The following is a 23,826-nucleotide window of genomic DNA, read 5'->3' on the forward strand; positions in this document are numbered from 1 at the left end:
AAAATAGATCCCCCCCCCCCCCCCCCCCCCCAGTTTATCACAAACCTGTGACTGTTTTGTTTGCACTTTGCTTAATGGTCCATCTTTCTCAGGACAACATATGTTAAAAATCTCTCTGTAATTTCATGCTCTTACCTTGCAGACCATGCTTAAAGAAAAGAAAAAAAAATAAGAAAAAATTTCTTTTAAATGTAGCTCTTGTCTAAGTACTCGGACAGGCACTGTCAGGCTCTGAAAATTCAAGATTAATCAAGCAATTAAGAATTGATATCTAGTGACTTATCATGACTGGAAATGAGAGATGCTGCATTCATTTTAGCTCTGCAAGAACCCAAAATAGCTAACCTGATTTTTATGGACAGCAAGATTATTTTAAATCTTTTGGGGAGAACAGTCACAATTCCTTCTATTAAAGTGGTTCTTTCAGAACCACCATCTGCATTTTGCACATTCCTTAGCAAAGGGCCTGTCTGTACAGAGGGCCATGCTGGAAGAGCTGCTGTACTTCACCCTGTCTTTACCTGAATGAGTCTGAAAGTGTACAGAAATCCCAAGAGCAGGAGCCAAGATGAAGTTTTGCTTTCTCTCCCCCATATGCCAGCATAACACTGCACTGCACTGCACTGCTTGAATAAACACAACTGAGCAGGAATTACATAACCTCAACACTGTGGTTTCCTTTAAACATTAAAAAGAATGGCAAGCATTTCCATCCACGTAATTACCAACATTATCACCTCTCCTCACACCTCTTTGTCCAGCATCTAATTGTTGTGATGGTAGAGACTTCCATGCCTCCCTTCCTTGGGAGTGGAGAGAGCCCTTGCAACTCAGCTGCAGTCATCTGCTTTCCCCTCCATGAGCTCAGGAACTTCTTCAGCAATCAGAAAGACTTCATGGATTGGAGGAGCAACAGCTCAGCACATTCCCTCTACAAACATTTATTTGGGGAACTACAGCATACATATTTGGGCTTTCTATGGTAATTTGGATCTGATGAGCTTTCCTTATTGCCAAAATGGTGGATGCCTCTGTAAAAGAGAGGAGTAATTTCTTCTGCAGCTTTGCTACCTCAGCAAACAGACCTCAGCTAGGCAGATGTGAGTCTGATTGATACCTGCATGAGAAATCAAAAATGAAAAGCGAAGTACTGCAGAACCCAGTGCTGGTGACTCAGGAAGAAACTTTCTTTTTCCCTAAACTATAAGTAGCTCAGCAGCTCTTACTTACCCAGCTACTGCCTTCTTCCTGGACAGCCTGATACAAATAAGAGCATAGAAACCTGAATTCTGTTCCAGACTTCACCTCTGATGCTCTGCAGTTTTGGAAAAGTCATTTAAGCTCCTGAGTCTCCATTTTTTCCATGCATGAAGCTGAAATGACAAACTGAGCCTTGCAAGAACTTCTGAAACCTTTGATTTTAACAGCACATGTCAGTGCCAAAAGCACCATTACGGGCATTACAGCACTAATTCTCTCTCAGGGGAGGGAAGCTCATTGTGCCACAGGTATTTTGGATACAATTATTGCCCCTGGAAGTGCTCAGATATCATTGCACAAAATTGTAGGCAGATGAATCTTTCAGATGGGACAGAAACCAGAGGCCCTGACAGGTTATTAAAAGACATAACGTTTTGAAGAAGCCCATATGTTAGCTTTTTCATGTTCACCCTGTTCCAATTTGGATAATTACGTTCTAACTCCTTAAAGCAGGGTGGCTGACCTGCCTGGCCCTACCAGCTGTATATCCAAATCTTCATGTGGCCTAGAGCAATACAACACAACCCACGTATTTCAAAAGGCTGAAGGAAAAGAGAAGCTCTAGGAGAGGTTCATCAGCTAGTGAGAAAGATTTCCTCCTGGAACGGGAGCCCTCCCATTGCGCTGAAACAGTCCTTGCCAGAAGCTGGTGGCTATTCCTCTGTGTCACTTTCTAAAGGAACATGCCTGGTACTGTCAAAGCACCACCACACTTTGTACCCAGGTAGCTGTGTAGTTGCAGCTCTGTGATGCACAGATGCTGTGAACCTTGAAGATCCACAGCTCGCAACACATTCCAGTGGTTACAGGCCTTGTTATTAATAGTGAAGGACCTAGTGACATACTAGTTACTAATGGTAATCTGAATTTCTACTTTATCATTAACAAAGAAAAACATTTCATCCCTCACAGAAAGTGGAGACTGGCTTGCCCTAGAATCAAGCAAGAGAAGACACTGAAGGTTCGTTCGCCTTATTGTCTTCTCTTGGAGATCACTGGTGCTCTCTGAGCTGTTCCCTTTTTCTTTATAAACTCTCAATGATACTTCACTGTGCATTGTAAATCTGGACCACCACAGAATCCCAAAACACAGAAAGAGCAATATCTGAGCCTTCATCAGTTTCCTGACATAGTAAAGAAGAAAAGCAGCATATGGTGCAAAGGATTTCTTTCACCACAGACACACACTGAATTTTCCCAAACTCAAGATAAGATGCCATTTCCAAATGGTGAAAGAAGGTGGTGGCAATTCTAAGCAGCTCCCAACATCTGACCAGTTTTGCACTTCAGATGCTACTCTGACCCAATGATGGTGTCAGCAGCCACTCTCCCTCACATGGGCAGTCCTGTGCCAAGACGTTGGTATCTGATGAAGTGATTGCTCCAGACATCATGGATGCAAAAGAGGGGAGCCTGTCCTGTACCCATCTCTTCGCGGGCGCTGGTGGCACTTGGGCCATGGCACAGACCTTTGGGGAGTGTCAGAGTCACAAGGCCCAGGGGTAGAAGACAGTCATGGCTGGGGATGTTCTGCACGGCTGTAGCTGACCACCCCTGGGGAGTCTGTGGTCTGGGGGTTACCAGGGAAGCTGGCGGGGGCATGTGGGCACACACGGGACAGGAAAGAGAGCAGAGAGGACCTAGGGCACCATCTGGTGGCTTCACTCACTGCCTTCCCTAAATCCTTGTCTCACAGGGTCATAATATTGCATGGCCAAAGGCTGAAGGAACACCAAGTCTTTCCAAGAGACAGCCAAGCTGGAACAAGAGATCCCTGCCCTTGGCCCCGACTCGCACACCCATTGGGCACTGCTGGGTAGGACAGCAGTGCAAACCAGAGCCATAATAACCATTTTTCTTGGGTGATGTTCGGTCAAGCACTTCCCTTGATAAAGAACCAGCCCTAGCTGGGTATTTAGAGATGATTTGCAGTAGAGACATTCCTGAGAAGGCTAAAGAAGAGAAGTGATGAAGGAGAACACTTTGAACATGTGTTTCACTGGCGTTATCCACCACAGTAAGGTCTTGTCTGCAGATAAAGGCAAAATATAGTTTGCATTGTTTCATATGACAAAACAGTACCCATGCAAGAGCTTGTCCTCTGCAGAAAAAGATCAAACCAACAAAGCTCTCAAGTGCACTCTGGTTTCTGCCTTCTCAAATGAAGATTTGCTGTAAAGCATAATGAAGGAGTCCATTTAAAGGGAATAGATGACCTCAGTGTCACCAATACCCTTTGCAGCAATGCACTCTCAGGACCAAAGGCTCGTGTCTGGTGAAGAGGGCAAAGGATCCTAGTCCTAACACAGCACCTCCTTTAGAAGAAGGCAAGGCAGTGCATTTCCACCTCACACCACTGCTTACTTTGATAACAGGTCTCCACTTCCCTGAAATCCTGTCAACAGAAAAGGATAATTCAACACCTGGGAATCAAAGGTTATACCACTATAACCAGGGGGCCTGCTCTGTGCATAACAGCACCATCCTGGGGGGAGCTGAGGCCCTTAGAGACACAGTTTTTAAGAGGAATCCATTCTCACCATTCACTTTAAAGCAAAATGTGTAGGGTGAACACAGTAAGCCAGTCACTGCTTCCCACATTTGTGGAGCTGGGGAAACTGATCCATAATTGCCTTTTTTTTTTTTTTCTTTTCCCCAATTGCCTAGAACTTAGAAACGAACACATTTCCTCTTGCTAGTAATACTCATTTTCTGCACCTATTCTCATGGGCCACAGAGACAGGTAAGACAAAAAGACCAAATGACAACAAAAAGATCAAATGACTGCCTTTTCCCTGAACAAATCTCTGCTACAAAGTAGCTATACCAATATTATATAAATTATATTTCCTAGTCTCCCTACCTGTGCCTTCAGGCATTTCCTCATACCACCTTGGAAAACTCCATACCATTTAAAAACATCCCTGCTCTCACAGCCTTCTGCTTTATGCTTTTCTCTCTCACACAAGCTGTTGCTGCTGTGGCTGCCCATGGTGCATGATGCTAAAGAAGTGATTTTAGATTGTGGCTACATAGCTTTAAACTTCCTTTTTCTCATGCAGCAGCCTTTTAGCCTTCCTCACAGGGCCAACCTGAAAGCCACTGAAATCAACGCATCGACCCCCACCCCGACTGTGACAAGGTCTGGCACACAGCCCATATCCCCACAGTTGCCAGTGTTTCTTGAAAATTTTTACTTTTTCACTTAATTGATCAAAACCTGGTGTGATTCTTCCAGTACTTTAGCACTGACTGTTCTAGAATAGCATTTTCCATTCCAAATACTGTTCTTTTTCTCATGTTTTATTTTAAACAGCTTCAGCTATTTAATATATAGAATTGTTCAGGCATAAATGTAAGAAACATGCTACTTAAAAAGGTAACAGAAACACAAGACAAATCAACTCACTGCAAAGAGAGATCCTTGCCAGGAAATTTCCAGTAGCACCCAGTATTTTTAGCATTTATAAAATTTAAAAAACAAAACACAAAACCTAAGCATCATTATTTTGAAAGTTTTTACTTTTCATCTAATCCACCAGCATCTGCTGAATATTTTATTGCCATACTGCAACATATTTATAATTCATCTCATCATTTCTTCAAATTTGCTAAGGAAAGGAATTGTTAAACCTCTACAATCCTCTGTAAATTCTTCTGTGAACACAAATGTTTCCTGGTCATATTAGTAAAATCTAAAAATTTTTGCGTCAAAAATATTTATAATTGTTGTGATCACTTAACAAATTATAAATGGGTCTAATAAGCCATGCTGTCCATTCATTGCTTTTTCTGAAGTGAATTTCTCAGCACTGGGAAGAGAAAGAGCATTTTTCTGTGGTTAAAGAAAGTCCAAATTGCATGTTTGAAATCTCTTCTAATAAAAAGAGCAAAGCAATAAGCGGATTATCTCTTTAAACATAGTATAGGAAGGTTGGAGGCCCCGGAGACATTTTCCATAGCCTCTATCTCTGATACATAGCAACATTATCTTCAGCTAGAGAGGGTCCTATGACCCTGGAGCTCAATTTTAATTTGATCTTCTTCTTTAAAGAGGTTTCTACAATTCCTCTCAAGTTATGCTGCATATTCTTATTTTGGGTTGGTTTTGTTTGGTTGTTATTTCGTTGTTGTTGTTTTAAAATGAGATAAAACAGCCTCAGCTTTTTGATCCACTGGTTTGATCGTGTTATACGGATATTTAATGTAACTTCTTCCCTATCAGAACCAGAATATGCATCAGCACAAATGGTAGGCAAGTTCCAGCTGACAGGGGAGAAAGAATTTGGATAGAAAGTTCACTTCTAAGGCCTCCCTCCTCCTTTCCTCCAGTCATTCTAAGTTTCAGAACTGGTCTCCCTGGCCAATAATGTATGGTGGGGGAGTAAAAAAAGCGGCCAGCTGAAACAAAGGCAAACCTACTGGTTTTGGTGGGGCAGAGGTACCATGCCTGCTCCCACACAGGTTCGAAATCCCAAGTGATAACAACGGCCATTGCCAAGAAGAAAAGGAAACTGCAGAGCTCCACTTGGACTTCTGTGGGCTGGAACCTGGCCGCAGACCCGCCTGGCTTAGGAAGCCCTAGCAAGGGAGTTTCCTCACGTTCCCACCTCCTTGCTCCTCTTCCTTGTTCTGGAATGGGCACTGTCACCGAGACATGTTGTCAGAAAGGGATATTTTCTCTGTGTTCCTTTTCCCCGCCTTTATTTGTCAGTGCATCCAGTCCTCACCGTGTACTGCTGATATTGCTGAAGGGGAAGCATTTACTTGGAGGCACTGACTTGAGTCGCCCGAGTAAGGTCACAGCAGGCATCTGTGACTACTTGATGGGATTAGCAGATTATGAGAAAGCGTGTTTGCGGTGTCGTTCCTGAGAAAGAGAAAATAGACAGGTGGATGCTTGGATCTGGTTTAAACTATGCATGAAGTCCTGATGGCCATTTTGGCAAAGCCACAAGCACAGGATCAGATGGACGGCTGCAGGTCAGGATTGGAACATCAAGTCAGCAAGCAGAGAGGTCTCTGGATTGTCCTACCACTTGAAGAGGATCGAGAGTTAAGTATTTCAGCCGGGACAGGTGAGAGAAACCTTCACAGATTGCCCATTCCCAAGATAAGTGCTTGACAAAAGCAGCTTTTCTTTTGCATCAAACAGCTTTGCTGCAAAATAGCTTTGCTGCATCAATGCAGACTGAGCCCCGAGGGATTTTAACAGATACATTCTGTTGTTAATGAAGGGCAGTTTAGAAGGAGCCAGGGGTTCACAATCCCCTCGTGGTTGTGCTCTGAAGTCACTGTGGATCTCTGCATGTATCTGCATCTCATCTGGGATGTAAGAGAGTAGTTCTGCCATACAGAAAGATGTCTGGTCCACATAGGGTCAGATATCTTTCCTGTTAGATATTCTCATACAATGTATCAGAGGATTCTTCTAGAGTTTCTTGCTTCTTAGGTATCTGCAGAATGATGAAAAGAAGAAAAAAAAAAAGGAGGAAAATTATTCAAAAGATGATTAATTAGCTCTTAATAAGCAGACACTGACGTTTGTTCTGTTAGAAATGGCTATAAGTGATCTGCTGAAACAGAAGTCACTACAGTGAGAAATGTTGCTCCACCAGAGACGAACGTGACTAATCCAGCCCAAGGGATAAAGATGCCTCCTTTACTAGTCACTCTTCCCCAAAAAAACTGTCAGACAGGGAGGGGAGGGAAAATTGGACTCAGTAAGAAAATAAATCACTTTGGATTCTGTGAAGGAGGAATTCCCTGACCTCCTCAATCCTGTTTCTTCAACAGTTGAGTCTATTCCTCACGACCGTTCCTTGTGTAGACAAGGCGCTGACAGACTGATATTTTAAGTGCTGTGTGGCACAGGCCTGCTGTAAGCAAGGTTACATAGCAAGCAGCTGAAAATGCCACCGGCTGAACTAAGCCCTACCTACACTAGCAATTTCTCTGTTGCCACCACCAAAGGGAAACACTACAAAAGTGCTGAGTGGAGGCACCTCCAAAGCATGCAGGATTAACCCCTTGCTATCCAAACGGGCCAACAGTCCAGAGTGACAGCATGCAAATGCTCTTTGCAAAGGCTTTCTGCCCTGCTTCCCTTTACAGCTCCCCCTCTAGGCGTAGCATCCCGCAGCAAGGGTTGGGCTGGGCCCTCTGAAGCAGCGTCAGCCATGCTTCAGCAATCTCAGCTCCCACTCACAGGCCAAACCCACTGACCCACAAGTCTCACTCTTAGGGAAAATTTCCTCTTATATTCTGGCAAAGACAGCTGGAGCACAAGTGTCTCAGGTGGTCACAGCCCAGGATGACTAAGGGAAGCTGATCAAGGTGCTTGCAACCATAGTGGATAGTGCAAATTCTCCAGTGCTGAGCTCATGGGATCCTGCCACTCACACTTCCCTTCCTTCAGACCAACACAAGAACTGAGGACACCTGGAGTTGTCTGCTCTCAGTGTGAGAGTTCATCCCATCCCCTCTTTGCTTTCTTCTCCTCTCTTTCTCCCATCTCTGCTTTGACCTTTACTCCACCCTGGCCGAGACTGCCAGCACCAGACCCATTCACACACAGATGCTCCTCTGCTGTTGCTTTGTTGCTGCTCTGTTTTACAGACCCTCTGTCCCTCCAAGCAGCAGTTGAATAGTGTGGGCCACACACAAGCAACTCAGCACAGCCCAGACAGCTCCCTGGTAGGGAAAAACCCCACACATACTTCATCTTACCATCCAGATTGAATAATTTCAAAGGGGGCAGCTGGTAAAGGTATACAGAAGAATAAACAGGATCAGAAAGAAGGACCCTATCCAACTAATTCAAAATGCAGCAAAACACAAATGCAGGGATGCTGTCTTTTCCTGTGCATCGTATAAGACAAGCCTATATAGAACAACCCATCCTTCCCCTAATAGTCAGGGACCTGCCACTGCTTTTGCTACCACCACCATGGTGGTGCCACAGCAGTAACTGCAGGAAGCCAGTGGCCATGGGACCAGACCATGTGGCAAGTAGCTCTGACACAAAGGGGGTTGCATTATTTTAGACCACCTTTTCCTAAAAGGTGGGAGTTGTGAAAACATCACGGACACTGGAAAATACTGTCCTTCATGAAAGAGAGGGATGGTACAACCAGGGGAGCTCTCTCCAATACAACATTAGTGGGAGGAAGCAGCAGACATTTTTCAGGAACATTTTCTAGCATTGGAAGACAATATATTTTTTAAGCAGATAAAAGGTCTGGAGAAGAAAAGAAAAATTAAGTTCTGAGGACAGGAAGGAAATGTTCCCTGGGGTGCCTGATGCAAGTTTTGTCCATATGAAACAGCTGATTCCTGCCAAAGACAGGGTAGAAGGCTGTGTGGGCCTCTGATCTGCTTCATGTGGCCCCCACAATCAATTTACACCTGCATATTCCTAGCTGCCTCTATTTTCACTGTTAGTGAATTTAGTTCCTTGTCTCTCACTCACAATTCTCAGCTCAACAAGAAGATCCAAGTCCAAAACATACCCACACTGCCTTTTCTGAGCATGAGAGCTGACAGCAGAGATTGTATAAGCCCAGCCTCTGCTCAAACCATCTTAGCTTCTGCTACCACGAAATGACTCTCAGGTTCTTAATGCTGATGAGAGGAAAGTTGTGTTCAGGATCTGCTGCTGGTGCACAGATTCCTTCAGCCCAGAGGATGTCTCAGCTACCTAAATAATCTGGCAAGGCCAATAATGGGACCAGCACCTGTCCAACTCTTCATGAATGCCCGTCTTGTTCAGAGGGAGCAGTGATCCCAAACCCCTCAATGCCTTTCAGCATTTGTCATGCAGCAAAACATCTGCACAAAACCATGAGTGCCAGAACCGGTAGAGCTGCAGGAGCCAGGGTGCTGCTGGAAGACGGAAGATAGGCTACGTGTGCAGCCCAGCTGGTGAGTGCATGCCACGTTCCGTTTTCCCCTTTTGGTGGGACTGGAGACACACTTACTGCCTGCTAGGTCATGGGATTGTGTGGGGTTTCTTTTCCCCTGTTCCCAGGGCATATAGGAACTTTCCAAAAACACAGCCCTGGCCCTTACCTTCCCTGGAGGATTCTTTCTGTGTGATGGGTTGTTTGTGCTGTTCTCGAGGCTAGAATAGACATCAACTTGCTGCACATCCAGGCTCTGCACAGAGAAGAGAGAAGAAAGTAGGGGTCAAATAAAACACTCAGGTTTAAGCCAACTAATTACCCCCTGGGTTGTCCCCCTATCTCATGCCTGATGTTTTTTAGGAATCCCTGCCATCTCCAAAATTTTGAAGTTCCCGAGCTTAACCTAGGCAAACAGAAAATCCTTTTCTCCTGAAATCCCTGGAGTGCAGCTGCATCACCTTTTTTCAGACTTACAGAGACAGGCTTTGATGTTACCTACCCTGTGTAAGGCAGTGGAGAAGAATGCCAATGCCCCTGCCTCCCTCTGCTCCAAAATTGTCCCAGAATGCAGAATAAAGACCCCTTTGCCACATGGAACAACGTTCTGCACCAGAGGGACCACAGGTAAGGGGCAGTGCTCTGCATAGCCCAAGCCTGTTTAGGTGCCTGACAACCACAAGCTCTCGTTCATGATTATTTTGGGGACACACAGGTGAGAAAACAGGAGAGGCTGGGGGTCCTGAAGCACAGACGCTGTTGAAAATGAACTCCATTTCTGTTTATTGTCTGTTGGGGGTTTTTTCCCAAGCCAGAACTCTCCTTGCTTCTTTGAGTGAGCAAAGAATAATAAAAGAAATCCATATGCTCCCAGGCCCTCAAACATTACCATGGTCCCACACAGCTACACAAACACACACGCCCTGCATGCATATGCACCCATTGTCCCCCAGGTAATTGTGTCACAGGAGATGCATGTCAGTTTGAGTGATATTCCAGATCTGCCTGAAGGATCAAACATAACAATCAGGAGGACTTTTCCATGTGTGTTTCAAGGATGACAGCAGGTTGCCAAGGTGGCTGTTTCTCTGGCAACAGGAAGATGGGAGGAGCTCCGGCTGCAAGAGGGGCAGATGGTATTAGTAGCAAGAGCAAGCTGCCCTGTAATGCAGTGAGAAGGATGAGCAAAACATGGAGGCTTCATTGGGGGCTGCCAATCACTTGAACCCTCACTATTTCATCCGGAGTTGCAAACACTCAGCATCTTTAAGGATCGTGGCTAGCAGGACAGTGCTTTGAACAGGACCAGAGGGTAGAGAAGCAGCACTGGGGAGTGGGCCTTGGAATAAACAGGCAGTCAGACATGAGTTTGCCACAGTGAATGGGGCACCACACGGCTCTCACATTCCCACTGCTACTCATCTGTCTGCTTCCTGCTCCCAAAAACCTCGTTTGCCTACTCAGACATTGTCCCCATATATATGCGCACATATGCACACAGAAAATTCTATTTCCCCTCCTCATTTTCAATTCTCTTTGTGATGCTCACAGTGAGGACCTCATCTTATGTGCTGAGTTTCCAGAAGCCTGGCTCCATGTCCCCTTGGCAGGACAGGCAGCCCCTGCCTCTACTCCAGTCTGAAGCCACTTGCAAGCAAGGAGGTGTTTAATCCCCCAAAAAAGATTCCTTTCCCCCCATAAGCCTTCTTCCCATGGAGGCTGTTAACAATGCTGGTCCTTTTCAGCCAGTTGGAGAGCTGGTGTCTCCAACCAACATTTGCAAGTTAATTACTTTTACTTGATCACTGATCACCTGCGAGTGTTACAGTGGAGGCACACAGGCCACTCTCCTCCCTGCTGACAGATGCTTTCCTATCCCTGAGCAGCCTCCTGTCTCCCTCACACCTGGAAAAGCTCCTGTGCTCTGGAACCTGACTGCAGCTGCACTGCAGGAGTTCTGTTTGCTGCTCAAAAAAGCTTGTTTGAAGTGTAAAGCAGATGAAGCAAGTCCCTCAGATTGTTATTTCCAAGCTGCTCATTAACTAAGCAGCTAAGCTGGAAGTCAGAGGATATACAGGTTTGGTTCCGGGCAGTGCAGTAAGGTAGAGCTACTCTACGGCTGCAGGAGGACAGAGAGGTCAAGGAGGTCAAGGAAGGCGCTATAGAGAAAACAAAGTGCATTTGTAATAAGCTGCCCCCTTATTATCAGGCCTTTTGCTACGTTGTATGCTTTTCACTGCATACAGCCACCCCCAGGGACCACAAGGTAAATAGTGGCACCTGGAAGAGCCACTGGGGAAGGTATTTTCTCCCAGGAATGTTCACCAGGAAAGCTTTGCAGAAGGTGTGTTAGGACCCTTCCCACACCAGGGATGAGCCCAGCTACCATGTGGGATAACACAGAGTATTTAATGAGCTGTGCCAGGCAGTTCCAACAGCATCTGTTACTTTGATGTCCAGTGCTGCCTCCTCTTGCTTCTGCTCCCAGCTTCAGGCCTGCAAGGACACTGTGGTTCCCTGACCTGATTTTTCTCCAGACTCCAGCCTCTTGCTTTCCCACACAGATAGCACAGCTGGCATGTGCTGGCCTCCTGTCCAGTCCCCTGATCTCTGACCTCCTTTATCTCATCACTGGGAGTTACTTCTCACTTGTCCTTCCTTTTTTTCCTTGCCTTAGATTACCCCAATGCTGAGCACAGATTTTTTCCCTTCCCATGCATTAAGCACTGAGTTCAACACCCACCAGTAGATTTTCACAACTCACCTAGTTTCAGTTTGCAGGGCTGGGTTTAGACCATGCAGAGCCCCAACAAAATTTAGCAGTGGGGCACCAGAGTTACCATTCTAAGGAAATCAGGTTTGTCAATTTTCTATTCCCTTTGCCTGTCCTGAGGGCCCATCCAATGCAGGTTTCCATCCCAGGGCTCTCACCCCCTACCCATTATGCCCTGCAGGGCTGTGCTCACTGCTCTCACAGCCCTGCTCTCACCATGTGCCTTGTCTGGAGCAGGAGTTGCTGCTTTGAGCCCCCCCCCCACTGCAGCAGCTGCTCCTGAAGAGAGGAAACTGCAGTGGGCAGACTCATACCCCCCAGCACGCAGGAGATGGTCCCAGCTGCTTGCAGCCCTGCCAAAGAGGGCCAAGCCACCTGCCCCACACACCGGGCTGGCCAGGAGCCCTGCACAGCTGGTGTGTGGTTAACAGGCTTCGCAGGAAGGCTGGTTGGGCCAGGTCCATAGGGCTCCCACAAGCACAGGGGCCCAGCCAGCTCCTGGGATTGCCTGTGCCTAAGGCTGGCTCTGCTGGCTTGCTATATTAGCCTTAGTGGAGCCTGAACAGAACAACATGATGAAACATGTAATTAAGATGGAGCTAAGGATGCATGACGAGGCCGACTGAGCGAGAAATGGATTTGATTTTTTTTTGTCTCCTTGCAGAAATCATCCACTTCAGTAGGAAACTACCCATTCGGATTTTTATAAGCCTGAATTAAAAAGAAATTACTTGATACAAATGAAAAGGTTTATAACCTGCAACCTCCTTTACCCAAAGCATTGCCTTTTGCCCAGAACAAACATATCACATACAATACCATCTTTTAAACTGCTAGTCCAAAAATTAAAGGGCCACAAAATGGTGCCCCCTCACCCCCCCACAGTGAGAATGAGAAGGGGCAGGCCCATCCTCTTGTAGATAACTGCCCCTGATCAGGTCTCCTGCCTCCCTGGCAGAGCTTTCCTCCTCTCTGTAGTACATTCTCCAGAGCTTTGCTTTGTTTAGTTTAAATGATTAATGCAGCAGAGCTCACAGGTTTTCCTTGGAGAGACTTTTCCAGCCCTTATAGACCTCACAGACAGAAAGGTTTCCTAATATTCAGGCAACATCCTTCTCTACTCACTTTCATTTTATTCTTCCTTGTTGGTCCTACAGATCACAAGCAAAAAAAAAAAAAAAACAAACCCTTCCCTTCTTAGTGGAACAGCCATCCCATGGGAGTAAAAGGAGAAAAAGGAATCCATTTAAAATGGAGCTGGACAGGTTATAAATGGGATTAGGAGTCATGGTTACTTGAGGTAGCTGAGGTCTAGGCCTGACATTTCAGGGGAGCCACTTCAATCCTACTACCTATGACACTGCAGCTACTGGGCTCGAGGAGTGGGAGCAGTTAGCCATTCCTCAGGTTGGGAAATGGAAAAGGAGTTCCTATGCAATGAAAAGGGAAATGCTTAGAAAAAGAAACTCCCTTTACTTTCTTCTTGCCCATCTCCCCCTGCTAGCTAGTGTGCCTGCTCAGGACTGCAGTGGACTGTGACACAGGCACCAGTGAAGGTGCCACAGCAGAAATTCAAAACAGCTGGGTGTTGCTCAGGGGAGCACACCTCTCTGCCCCTTTCCTGAGCCATCATTCTCCAGTTGGGAAGGGCATGTCCTTGAGACACTCTGCAGTACAAAGTGGGGCTGAAGAGTCCCTCTCCTTCTCGACTTTTGGAGACCCTTCTACCTCTTCCACTAGGACCCCTCTCTGGCCTCACACTTGATGCTTTGTGCTGCTGGCAGAGGGAAGGCTGCTGCTCAGCAGGGCATGGGGCAAGGCTCGGGCACTGGGGAGGCCATGACTAGGACCAGAATGAAGACACACCCAGTCCTGAGGAAAGCTAAGCAGGGCAAGGTCACTAAGACCAGGATGGTATGAGGGTATTGCTTATGTTTCACATCATGATACTGGCATTGTCTGTACCATGGCAGGGAAAGGAAGGGTTGTACCACGATGTGGACAGAAGGGATGAAGGGTGATCCTGGTACTCACATCATAAACAGGAGGTGGTGATGGTGGGCTGGCTGAAGGGAGCTGCGTTTCCACCTTCTGTCTCAGGATATTTGACTGGTTCCTTCTAGGGCACAACACCTGCACAGCACAAGACACCAAATAACACACTTGGAGAAAACCATATCTCCCCAAAGCTAAAATGAACACCAATGTCATATCAAAGCCAGCTGTTTGCACACCTGCTGAACGGTTCCACAGGAAAGAGTGCTGGGAGTGTCTGCACAACAGGTGCTGGTTACTTTCCTCACCGCAGGGTTAAGTGTAGAGTCCAGTGACTTACACTGGAGCATTGGAAAGGAGAACTGGGCTCTGTGTGTACATATCAAGCACTTTCACCACTGAAACCTTACTGGAAGGGTTTAAGTATTTAACAGCATAGAACAATTCTATGGGACAGGGAGTGAAGCAGGGCCTTGGTCCTAGAGCAGAGAGGAATTTCAGAGAGGCAAAATGCAATTACTTTTATCAGCATTTGGTAAGGAAGCTTTTCCTAATACACAGTCTACAGAAGAGCACCCGATAATCATTAATGGTGACATATAGTCAGTGATACATTAATGCACAAGTCCAGCACGGAGCTGAAGGAAGAAGGTCCCTGCATCTGAAATGTTTCTTGCATCAGATGAGTTCTCCTTGAACACATTCCATTCACACACAGAGAAGGGTTAGCCCTGCTCAGCAAGCAAAAGAAGAGGCAGAAAAGGCAGAAGGCTTTGCTAAGTATCTCTGTTCTAATTCAGAAAGAAGTGGGATGATTATATTCACATCACATGAATACGACAAACTGCTTTCCAGTCCATTAGTAACTAAGGAGGATGCTAAATAGCTTCTCTTAAAGATAAACATTTTTAAACCAGCAGGTCTGAGCAAGCTGTGGTGAGAAATATGGGCTGTGTTCTGCAGGAGGGCAAATGTAATGACTGCAAAATCTCTTCAGACCCCAAGGAAAGGCCGTAAGTCTGAGATTTGCTGGCCCACCTCAAAACCTAGAGATGCCAGTTGGTGAGTCATGACAGTGCCTCCCCTCCTCATCCCCACAGAGACACTGTCAAGGCAAACAGAGATGGGGGCCTGTCTTCAGCTAACTCCCTTTGCCTCTTACACTCCTTCCCCTGCATCAGACTGCCTGCAAGGTAAGTCTTGTGAGATTAGCTGGGCTGCCAACTGCTGCCATTCTGTTTTCAACCTCATGATCTCTGTGTGTGCTGAAGCCTGATGCTCCTTGGAGCTGAAGGACTGTACACACAGCACAGCCTCCACATAAAAATGCATGCAGAGAGTCTGCTGTTGTGGTGGCAGAGAGCAGCTTGGAGTTACGGGGTGTACTCTACCTAGAAAACAACAATCCCAAATTCCATTCTAAAAGATGTAAGGCTATTATTAAGCCAGACTTGAGATCTCTGGAAGAATGCAGATGATGCTAGTTGAACACCTGAGGGTGGCAGTATTAGAAGCAGTAGGCTTTCGCCAAACAAGAGGGATTCCAATATCACGACTCCAGAGGTTTTTCCACAGGGCCCATCTCATCCAGATCTTCCAGTTCTGCTTTCGGCTTTTCTTCTCCCACTCTCCAAATCCTTTCTTCCCCACTCCTGGCACCCCTTTGCCCTCAGCTTCCCAGCTTGCACTTCCTTACCCAGCTGGTCCCAACCTGGGACACTAGTCTGCTCACCCAAGGGGCTCTGTCAATCCAGTCTGAAGATCCTCCTAGTGTTTTCTCACTCCAGATTCCAGCCCCAGTTTCCCCCCAAGGCTCATTCTTCCAGCCTCACAGAATCACTGCTGATGGAAGGTGTCCCTGGGGATCATATAGTCCGATCTTTCTCCCTCCCTCTTCTTTTTTTCCCCAGTTACTTGTAATTTCCACACAGGCTTCCTTGAGATTCTTGTTCTGACCTTCCCCTCTCACTCTGTCTCTTAATGTTTTCTCTGTCAAACAGATGCCCAAGGCTTTGGCCCCCATCCCCATCACACTGCAGATTTTTTCTTCTATGGTGCCCGAGCTCAGGAATGCAGCTGCAGTCTCCTTGAAACAGAGCATCCTCCATCTTGAAAGAGGATTAGAAATAGGAAAATTCCTGCCATCAGGCTTGTAACAGACTTGCTTGGGTGCACAGGACATTACTTGTCTAACTGGCCCCTTCACAGGGGTTTTAGACAGCTGAACTGGTAAACTGACAGAAGCCGTGACTGAGTATGCACAAACGGCAATTCTCCAAAATCCCATCACAAGGCTACATCTCCTTGAATATTCTCAGGGTCAGCACACCGCTAGTGTGACTTCTTGCCCTGTGTCAAATCCTTGCTCTAAAGCAGAGCATGCTGTAGTCAAAATGATTGCCAGAATTTCTTTAATGGACAAATCACTTACTCGTTTTAGTCTTTCCTGTAATCTTTTCTTCTCAGAAAAACTGAACTTAAGAAAATAAACTGGATCAGACACCCAGCATGGAGAATTTCGGCATGGGGACTTCCAATTCAGCCAAGTTAGAAGCAAATGGAATTAATTCCTAGAATGGGTCAGGTATTGCTTTTCATTTGGTTATTACTTGCCTTTCTTTTCCACAGAAGCAGAGCTGTTGCGGTGACGCTCAATACAGCAAGAAGAACAGTAAGGGTAACGAGGATTTCCCACCCATAAGAGGTATTTATGTACCCTGTATCTGTAAGAAAGAAGGAAAAAGGTTCACAGTGTGAGTGGAAGTTACAACCCTGCCGTATTTTTAAGCCTGGAAAGAAAGAACCTTGAGAAAACAAAAATACAGGAGCGCAGAATATGGTGGCAGAAACACACACACCCTTCAAAATGTACTTTGATTGAACAGAGAGCAGGGTGCAGCTGCAAAATCACACAGAAGGCACAGGGTATATAAGCAGCTCCACTTCACAGAGGAAGGTGACATAACTATGAGAGCCAAGAAATTTGGTAGATAGAGGCTGGCAAAGGTCTTTTGTGATAGGAGCAGGAAGATGGTGGAAAGCACACAGGCCACATGAACTGAGAGGGTGGGTACTGTAGGCATCCTCTGACCAGTACAGCAAAGCTACTTCGTCACGCCTCTTTGCATTTACATTAACAAGTCCTTCGTATCCAACAGTCAGTAATGCACATCCAGCCAGTCAGCAGCATGCACATCCTTATCACTTTCCTTTAACATTCCTCTTATGTTGCATCAAGCTTTCCCTTGCTTTCCAGGGTGCTCGTTAACAGGCCAACCAACTCCTTGTACCAAATGGAAAAGAGGGAGGCATGTCGGTGAGTGCATAACCTGTTCGTGAGGCCCTAAAACTGAGCAGGCTGAACCTGTACACATGATTAGAGCAAGCACCCTAATGACTGACCTTATCAGCTGCCTCTGTCACACTGCTGAAGGACAAACTGCACTGTCTCCTGAACACTGACACCTAAAAGCACCATCTGACCAGTGCCCAGGCTCCCTGGATAGATCCTGACTCCCAGGAGGCTGTGGAAGGGCATATATAAATTACTGCATCTTCAGGTCCCCATCTGTGCATTGGGAACAGCAGCACAGGTCACCTGTGCCAAGTGCATTCAACCCTGATGGCAGTGACTATTGGGCACAAAGCATTATTCGTACCTGACTTCATAGCATGTTTGGGTAGAAAAAGAAGAACAAAGATCAGGTTTGCACAGCCAGATCCAGCTGATTTTTAACCTCCTGCCCTTCCTTTCTGGTTGGTCACTTACCTCTAGCAAGGACAAACACTCCCTTTCCCGTTTTTTGGATATCATTCCATACGACCTCGCAGTAGTACGTGCCAGTAGAAGAGGTGTTTTCAAGCGGCATGATTCTGTAGTCGTAAGATAAGGCAGCAGTCTTATTTTCTTCTCCAGAAGGAATGGCTACATTTTCCTGCCTACTATAGATAGATGTCTTCTGATCCAGTGAATTAATCCAGTAATAGAAGATTGAAAATTTGGTGTATTTCGGCATGTAAGGGAAGATGACTTTGCAGGGGATGGATATTCCTTCCTTGAGCAGGGCAACCTGGATTGGAGGTTTCTGCTGTACATCGACATTTCCCCCTGTAAGGGTAATAATTGTTAGCAGTCACCTAACCTCACTTTCAGTGAGGAGAGGACAGCTGCCCCAAAGACAGGATCACACTGAAAATAACCATACACCAGGAAGCACGCCCATAGCATACAGTGTTGGCCCTTGTCAGAAGCTGAGTGATTCAGAGCACGTGCCCTGTGTGATCTGCCACATCTCTTGGGTAATTGCTGTCTGATCCATGATAGCCTGCTGCATTCACAGGCTTCCCCTTTTCTCTTGTGAGTCCCTCCATACAACGCCAGCACGCAGAAAGACAGGAAATGAAGCAGGAAGTGAACTGATTTTGCAGTGGTGTATGAACGTATTTACAGAAGGCAAATAGAAAGTGATTTTCCAAGATAAATGCTAGCCGGACATCTCCTGAAACTGCCAAGGTATAAACCCTGCTTGGGAATCCATGTGTGGCTGTGTGATGGCTCTGTGGCAGTGAAGGTGCTGTACACAAGCAGGTGTTATCAGTGGGACTGGGTATTTCTGAAAGGCAAGTGAGGAAGGAAATTGCATATTCCGTATAGGGGTCAGCACCAGGGCCATGAGAAATAGGCCACAATTTCATCACTCCAAACCTTTGCTGCTCTAAAATGGAACCAAAGTGCAAGCCTCGATACGGGAACTATCTGCAGATGACTGCAGATCTTAACTATTTATACATGACAGTATCTTAGGCAGAGATGAGAGACCATGCCCTTCATGTGTTTCCTCCTAATACATACAAGGTAGTTTAAAGTGATTATCACTGTAACTCAGTAGACAATGATGGGGAACTATACCACAGTTCACTCCCTCTTTTGTTTAATAAAAGGGGAAAAAACCCAAGAATGAGCCACAGGCTAGTACGGAGACTGGGGTACAGGACTTCTTTGGCTTTCCAGCCAAATCTGGGTTCAGTATCAGGCAGTCTCCAGATCTATTTGTTTGTCAGCTGATATAACACCACATATAAAGCACCTTAAGAAGAGGGTCTTTGAGAAAGGGAACTGGAAACTTACACGCAAGTCTTCTCACAAAATAAAGGATTCTTTCAGAGACATGAAAAGAGAAGAGGGAAAAAAGGGTAGAGAGAGAAAATAGGGGATGGGCAGGCTTTTCCATTCATGCTTTTGATGGGATTCCCTGGAGTTCTGCATCTATGAACAGGCTCATAACAAGGTATTAAAGCTGTCCCAGAGCACAGCCAGGCTTGCTTTTCTGTCATCATGGACTAACGCTGCATCACAACAGCAGCGTCACCTCAGCACAGCAGGAGCTGGCATTGGGAAAGGCAACTCAGACTTAGCGCTGCCGAATGCTGAGCACTGAGGATGCGTGGTGGGGGGGGGCAACAATGGAGAGAGGGCACAGACACTGCCCAGAAAGAACTGTTGGGAAGTACCATCTGTTAAGGAAAATTCTCTACAGATCACATAGCCAGAGACAACAGCCTGACAGTAAGGAAGAGCTTAGGTTACAACACCAGATAAAGGTTCTTGGCTGTAAAAGCAACTGAGATACAGTACAGTCTCAGGGACATGCTCAGTCCTGTATACATTAGTTACACTATAATGGAAAGGGGGTAACAAAATCCTACAGACACTGTGGGAGTGATAACCCAAGCGGTTTATTCTGGGTCATATTTTTCAAAATCATTCATCATCCTTCTCCTCATCTCTACATAACAGAACACATGTGAATATAGTTTCTATGTAAGACACGGCTAAGCAGTACTGTAACAAAAGAAAGATCCATCTTCTTGCATTATCCCAGAAGCCACTAGCTTGAGAAGAACATACCAAGGAAAAAGGCAAACCATTTTATTTAGGTTATCTAACCCCTCTCCCACATTCCCCCTTTCTTGAGGATTCACTCTCTTAGCTTTGAAATGCTTAAAAGACAGAAATAGCAGAGTGCAAATTCCTAGAGGGGATCTCTGGAAATTAGCAAAAGATAGCAGCTGGAAATGCTCTAATATGAAAAAACATGAGAGTAAACAAAAGGAATTAAAAAGAAAATATTTGTTTACCTCCACACTGAAGCAACCAAAGAAACAGGAAGATGACTTTTAGATTAGGGGCCATGATGGGGGTCAAAGGCTGTAAGAAAGCAACCAGACACAAAGATCCAAGCAAAGGAGATGGGGGTTTGTCAGGTATTTTCACGCCCAGGCAGCTGGTTGATCCCCTCCTGTTTGCGAAGGGACAGGCGGGATGTACACACACTGCATTTGGCAAGCAGTTCCTGGCAGATCCAAGCTCTTCTGCTTTTTGGTCGGGCTCCTCCCCACACCAGGGTTGATTTCTCTGTATTGCAATGATGGTGTTAGACCTACCAGTGGGTGTCCAAAGACTAGACCGCAAGCACTTTAACACACAGAGCTTTGCCTCCTGATGACTGTAAAATATCGCATGCATTTGAAGCAAACTTTGTCACCTTCCACAGTGACATGAAGACTCAAGTGTGGGATCACCTGTTTTGCCTTCAACACAGAAAACCAGTACACACGTAAGTAGTCAGTACAGAGCAATGGCCCTACTGTACCCCTGACTCCACAAAATGTCCTTCCACAGCCAACTTCTCCACTAGGTCCCTTCAGAAGAAGCCACTCGTATTCACAGAGTGAGAACAACCAGACAGTGAATTTGTCCTGAACAGCTGGGCTGTTTCAGATCCACACCATGCTGGCTCTGAATCAGCTTCGCAATGCAGGCAAGCTTTAAGTAATCTATTGTAGGCAAATCTAAGGAGAGTCCTTTGAAGAACAAAAACCACGTTTTGTGGGAGGCTCCTGCCGCCTATACTCGTGAAGAGTCTTTGATTTTCAATGAACGCTTGTTTTTTGAGCTAAGACATCTGCAATGCAACAGCTGAGCAGCATCTGACTCATAAAAACACCCGTGGCTGAGAGGTCTTCACTTCTCCTTAGGCAGCTTCCTCCTTTCACACTTCTTGTGAGACAACTGCACTGTCCACAAGAAAGCACTTTGCTGCAACTTCAAGGGTGCCCACTCACATGGGGTGCTGTGCTGCAGAGACTGGTGAGGCATGGCCATGTGGGGAAAGACCTAAGGCAGCAGATGAGCCTGTAAGCTTCATGGATTCAAAAGCCCTATCAGTTGTTTTATCCCTCCAGACTTTGTTAGGAACAAGGTTTACTTCAAACAACCTTTGGTTTACAGCATTTTTCCTCTTGTTCAGCCTGGGACAGGCTCCTGGAGGAAGGGGTCTTGACACAGGGGGAGGCATGCAGCTGTGGCCACTGCAGCCCTGAGCCCAGGGATGGCACCAGTACCTTGCTGAGACCCCTGACAGATGGGGAGAGGAGCAAGTGGCTTTGTGTGGCTCTGCAAGGCTGGTACAGCAGCTGCACTCCTCCAGGGAAGGTTTAGGTCAGATTACCCAAAACCAGCTCCTCTCCCCAAGACATGCTGATGTGAGCTGCACAGGGCTGGTCTCAGCTAGAAATCACTCCTCACAGGTCTTAATGCTGAGCAGCAAGGACAATCAAAAGCACTAACAAGACACTTGGGGCCCACTTGGTATTTAAGATTTGGAGGCACAGATCAGGCAGCTGTGGCTCAGGGGTCACAACAGTGTTTGAAAGCATTTCTCAGGTCTGAACCACATCTCAAGGTAGTTGGGGCAGGGAGGGAGAAGGGAGCAGAGGCTCACTACCCTCCTGTGGAAAAACTCTGCTGAACAGTGAGGGCTTCCTCGGCTCTTATATCATGCTCATCCCCATGGTAGCACACAGCTTTGCAATTGCCAGTATTGATGTATTTCTAGAGGACAGAACATGCTGCTCCTGCCAGTGATGTGTTTTAACTGTTATCAGCATTTATCTGCTTCAGGAATTCAGAGTGATAAGTGGATTAAGTGCGGTAGGTTTGTAGGGCTGCTAGGTCAACATCGTCCTTCTGTCCTTTCTGTTCTCTTCCTATAAACATCCCTGTTGCCACTCGAAATGCCAAGTCCTAGAAATATCGTGTCTGGAATTAAAAAAAAAAAAAAATCTAGCATTTCAAAAGAGATCACACATAAGACTCAGCTGTGGGATTAAAGGCACAGCCAGGCCAGAAATACATTCACTGCTGGGATTTGCTATGGTAGAGCTCACTGAAAAGAAATGGCTTTGAAACGACTACCCAGCAGCTATTAACTGCGAGACAGGATGACATTCTGTTCCTTAGAGCCTGAAGGGAGCCTGAATCTTTGAATGTTAAATTCTAATTCAATTTGGTCTGGGGATTCTGAACTGAGTTTTAACCCTGGAGACATAAATGGGAGGAAGATGAGGAAAAGCTGGGGAGTTGCTATTACCAGCCTGTAGCAGGACTGAGCTGATTGCCCCAAAACTTAGGTAGAACTCACCAGGATACCTGTGCCAAAGGAAATAAATTACAAAGCTCCAAAGGAATAAGTCATTGTACGACCTTCACTCATGCATTATACAGTACATTGGTGCATGTGAGCCAGTCCCTGCAGCATGATGAGGAGGGAACTGCCTGGCCAGTTGTAACCCCACCACAGCACCGGCTGGCCAGGATCCGTGTGGCTCGGTCCTTCCTTTGATGCAGCGAATGCTGACACTTCCTGAAATTAAATACAGGATTGAGGTAGATTCAAACCAGTTTCTGTCTGTAGCTGAAAAGCGGCTATTAATTTCACTCAAGCACTTTTAAAAGCCCACAATAGCGGCCAGCACTCCCAACAGTGAGGAAAAGCATGTTGTTCTGGCATGCACGAACAACGAGTTTGGGCAAGTGCTGCACCTACCAGAAGTGCCTGTTCACAGCTGCATCCAATGTACACCCACAAGTAAAAGCGCACACACACACAAGCCCACACATGCCCCCACAGCCAACTCCAGGGAAAGCACTAATTCAAACAAAAAGGCTGCTGCTAGCCAAAGCAAAAGCAATGCTGCAGAGACCACAACAAAGCCTTTTTATTGCTGGAGCATTTAACACCGCAACCATCCAAAAGAGAAACACCACTTGGCACACAGAAGAGCTGCAGCAACTCAACGAGCCTGATTGCACAGAGCGTTTCAGAGCATTCCCTAGCACGGCAGCTCTGGATTTGCTGCCTTGTCAGAGACCAGCTCAAACCCCCGTCGCTGGAAAGCCAGCCAGCGGCAACATGTGCACCTCTGAGGATTCACAATCTCTTTGACTCCTCTAACCCCAGACTCCACGGAGTACAGTTTCCCTCCGTCTGGCGGCAGGAGTGATAGCAGAGCAAGCGTGAGCAGGGCCGTACCTCTGCCAGCATTTTTACCACTGTTGTGTGTCGAGTGCCTCTCAGCAGGGCTGGATGATGCTGAAGTGAAAGCTGCCAATGCCCTCGCTACGTTTCTAACCATCGAACTGCTCTAGGGAAGAGAATGATCAGTGACTTAATGGGAAAACAGAAAATTAGAGGTGTTGACACCCCCGTGGGGAAGGGAGGGGACACTTCTCTAATTCTGTTTCAGCAGCAAAACAAGTCTGCCTCAGAAATCACCCACTCCTGCTTTTTCTCTATTCACCTGCTGGAAAGATTCCCAGGGACTAAGTTACCACCACAGGCCTGACGTACTCTCAGGGCCGTGCCTCAGCCTCGCGGTGCTCCCAACCGTTGTCCTTCATAGGTTCCTTGTGTGGCAAGCTGTGGCCAGCGGGAATTTGCCTGGTAGGACAGCTTTGCCAATTCAGAGTGACACCTTCCAGAAGAAAATCCACCTGGCCGGGCCTGGGGCTGACGCAAGGCCAGGGCAGAGCAGGCCATGTTAGGTCCGCCTGAT

At 46.4% G+C, this 23,826-nt stretch overlaps 1 protein-coding gene across 12 annotated transcripts; it reads right to left on the reverse strand.

Moving 5' to 3' along the window:
• Positions 1 to 4,542: 4,542 nt before the first annotated feature.
• NFAM1 (NFAT activating protein with ITAM motif 1) lies at positions 4,543 to 23,820 on the reverse strand. 12 transcript variants are annotated; one of them, XM_017737951.1, is made up of 9 exons: positions 23,622 to 23,820; positions 23,304 to 23,415; positions 22,413 to 22,634; positions 20,068 to 22,030; positions 17,699 to 18,037; positions 16,543 to 16,652; positions 13,969 to 14,067; positions 9,331 to 9,417; positions 4,543 to 6,716 (listed from the first exon to the last, which is right to left on the reverse strand). In XM_017737951.1, the coding sequence occupies exons 4-9, from the start codon at positions 20,453 to 20,455 to the stop codon at positions 6,657 to 6,659; spliced, it is 1,083 nt and encodes a 360-aa protein (XP_017593440.1). In that variant the 5' UTR covers positions 20,456 to 22,030; positions 22,413 to 22,634; positions 23,304 to 23,415; positions 23,622 to 23,820; the 3' UTR covers positions 4,543 to 6,656. The 12 variants fall into 12 exon arrangements, with proteins under 12 accessions (XP_017593440.1, XP_017593436.1, XP_017593438.1 ...); XM_017737947.1 differs by having other exon boundaries at positions 20,068 to 22,634; positions 23,304 to 23,410; XM_017737949.1 differs by having other exon boundaries at positions 20,068 to 22,634; positions 23,322 to 23,415.
• Between the last annotated feature and the right edge of the window lie 6 nt (positions 23,821 to 23,826).

This window comes from Corvus brachyrhynchos, unplaced genomic scaffold (assembly GCF_000691975.1).
Source record: "Corvus brachyrhynchos isolate BGI_N302 unplaced genomic scaffold, ASM69197v1 scaffold56, whole genome shotgun sequence".
Classification (NCBI taxonomy): domain Eukaryota; kingdom Metazoa; phylum Chordata; class Aves; order Passeriformes; family Corvidae; genus Corvus; species Corvus brachyrhynchos.

What these genes read in the sequence shown, in the direction of transcription:
- NFAM1 (XM_017737947.1), bottom strand. Translation starts at nt 20,455, where the DNA reads ATGCATGCGATATTTTACAGTCATCAGGAGGCAAAGCTCTGTGTGTTA. An exon ending in TGCTTCTGTGGAAAAGAAAG is followed by an intron (nt 14,068 to 16,542) that starts GCAAGTAATAAC and finishes TGTGCTGTGCAG; the next exon opens with GTGTTGTGCCCTAGAAGGAA. An exon ending in CACCACCTCCTGTTTATGAT is followed by an intron (nt 9,418 to 13,968) that starts GTGAGTACCAGG and finishes TTCTCTGTGCAG; the next exon opens with AGCCTGGATGTGCAGCAAGT.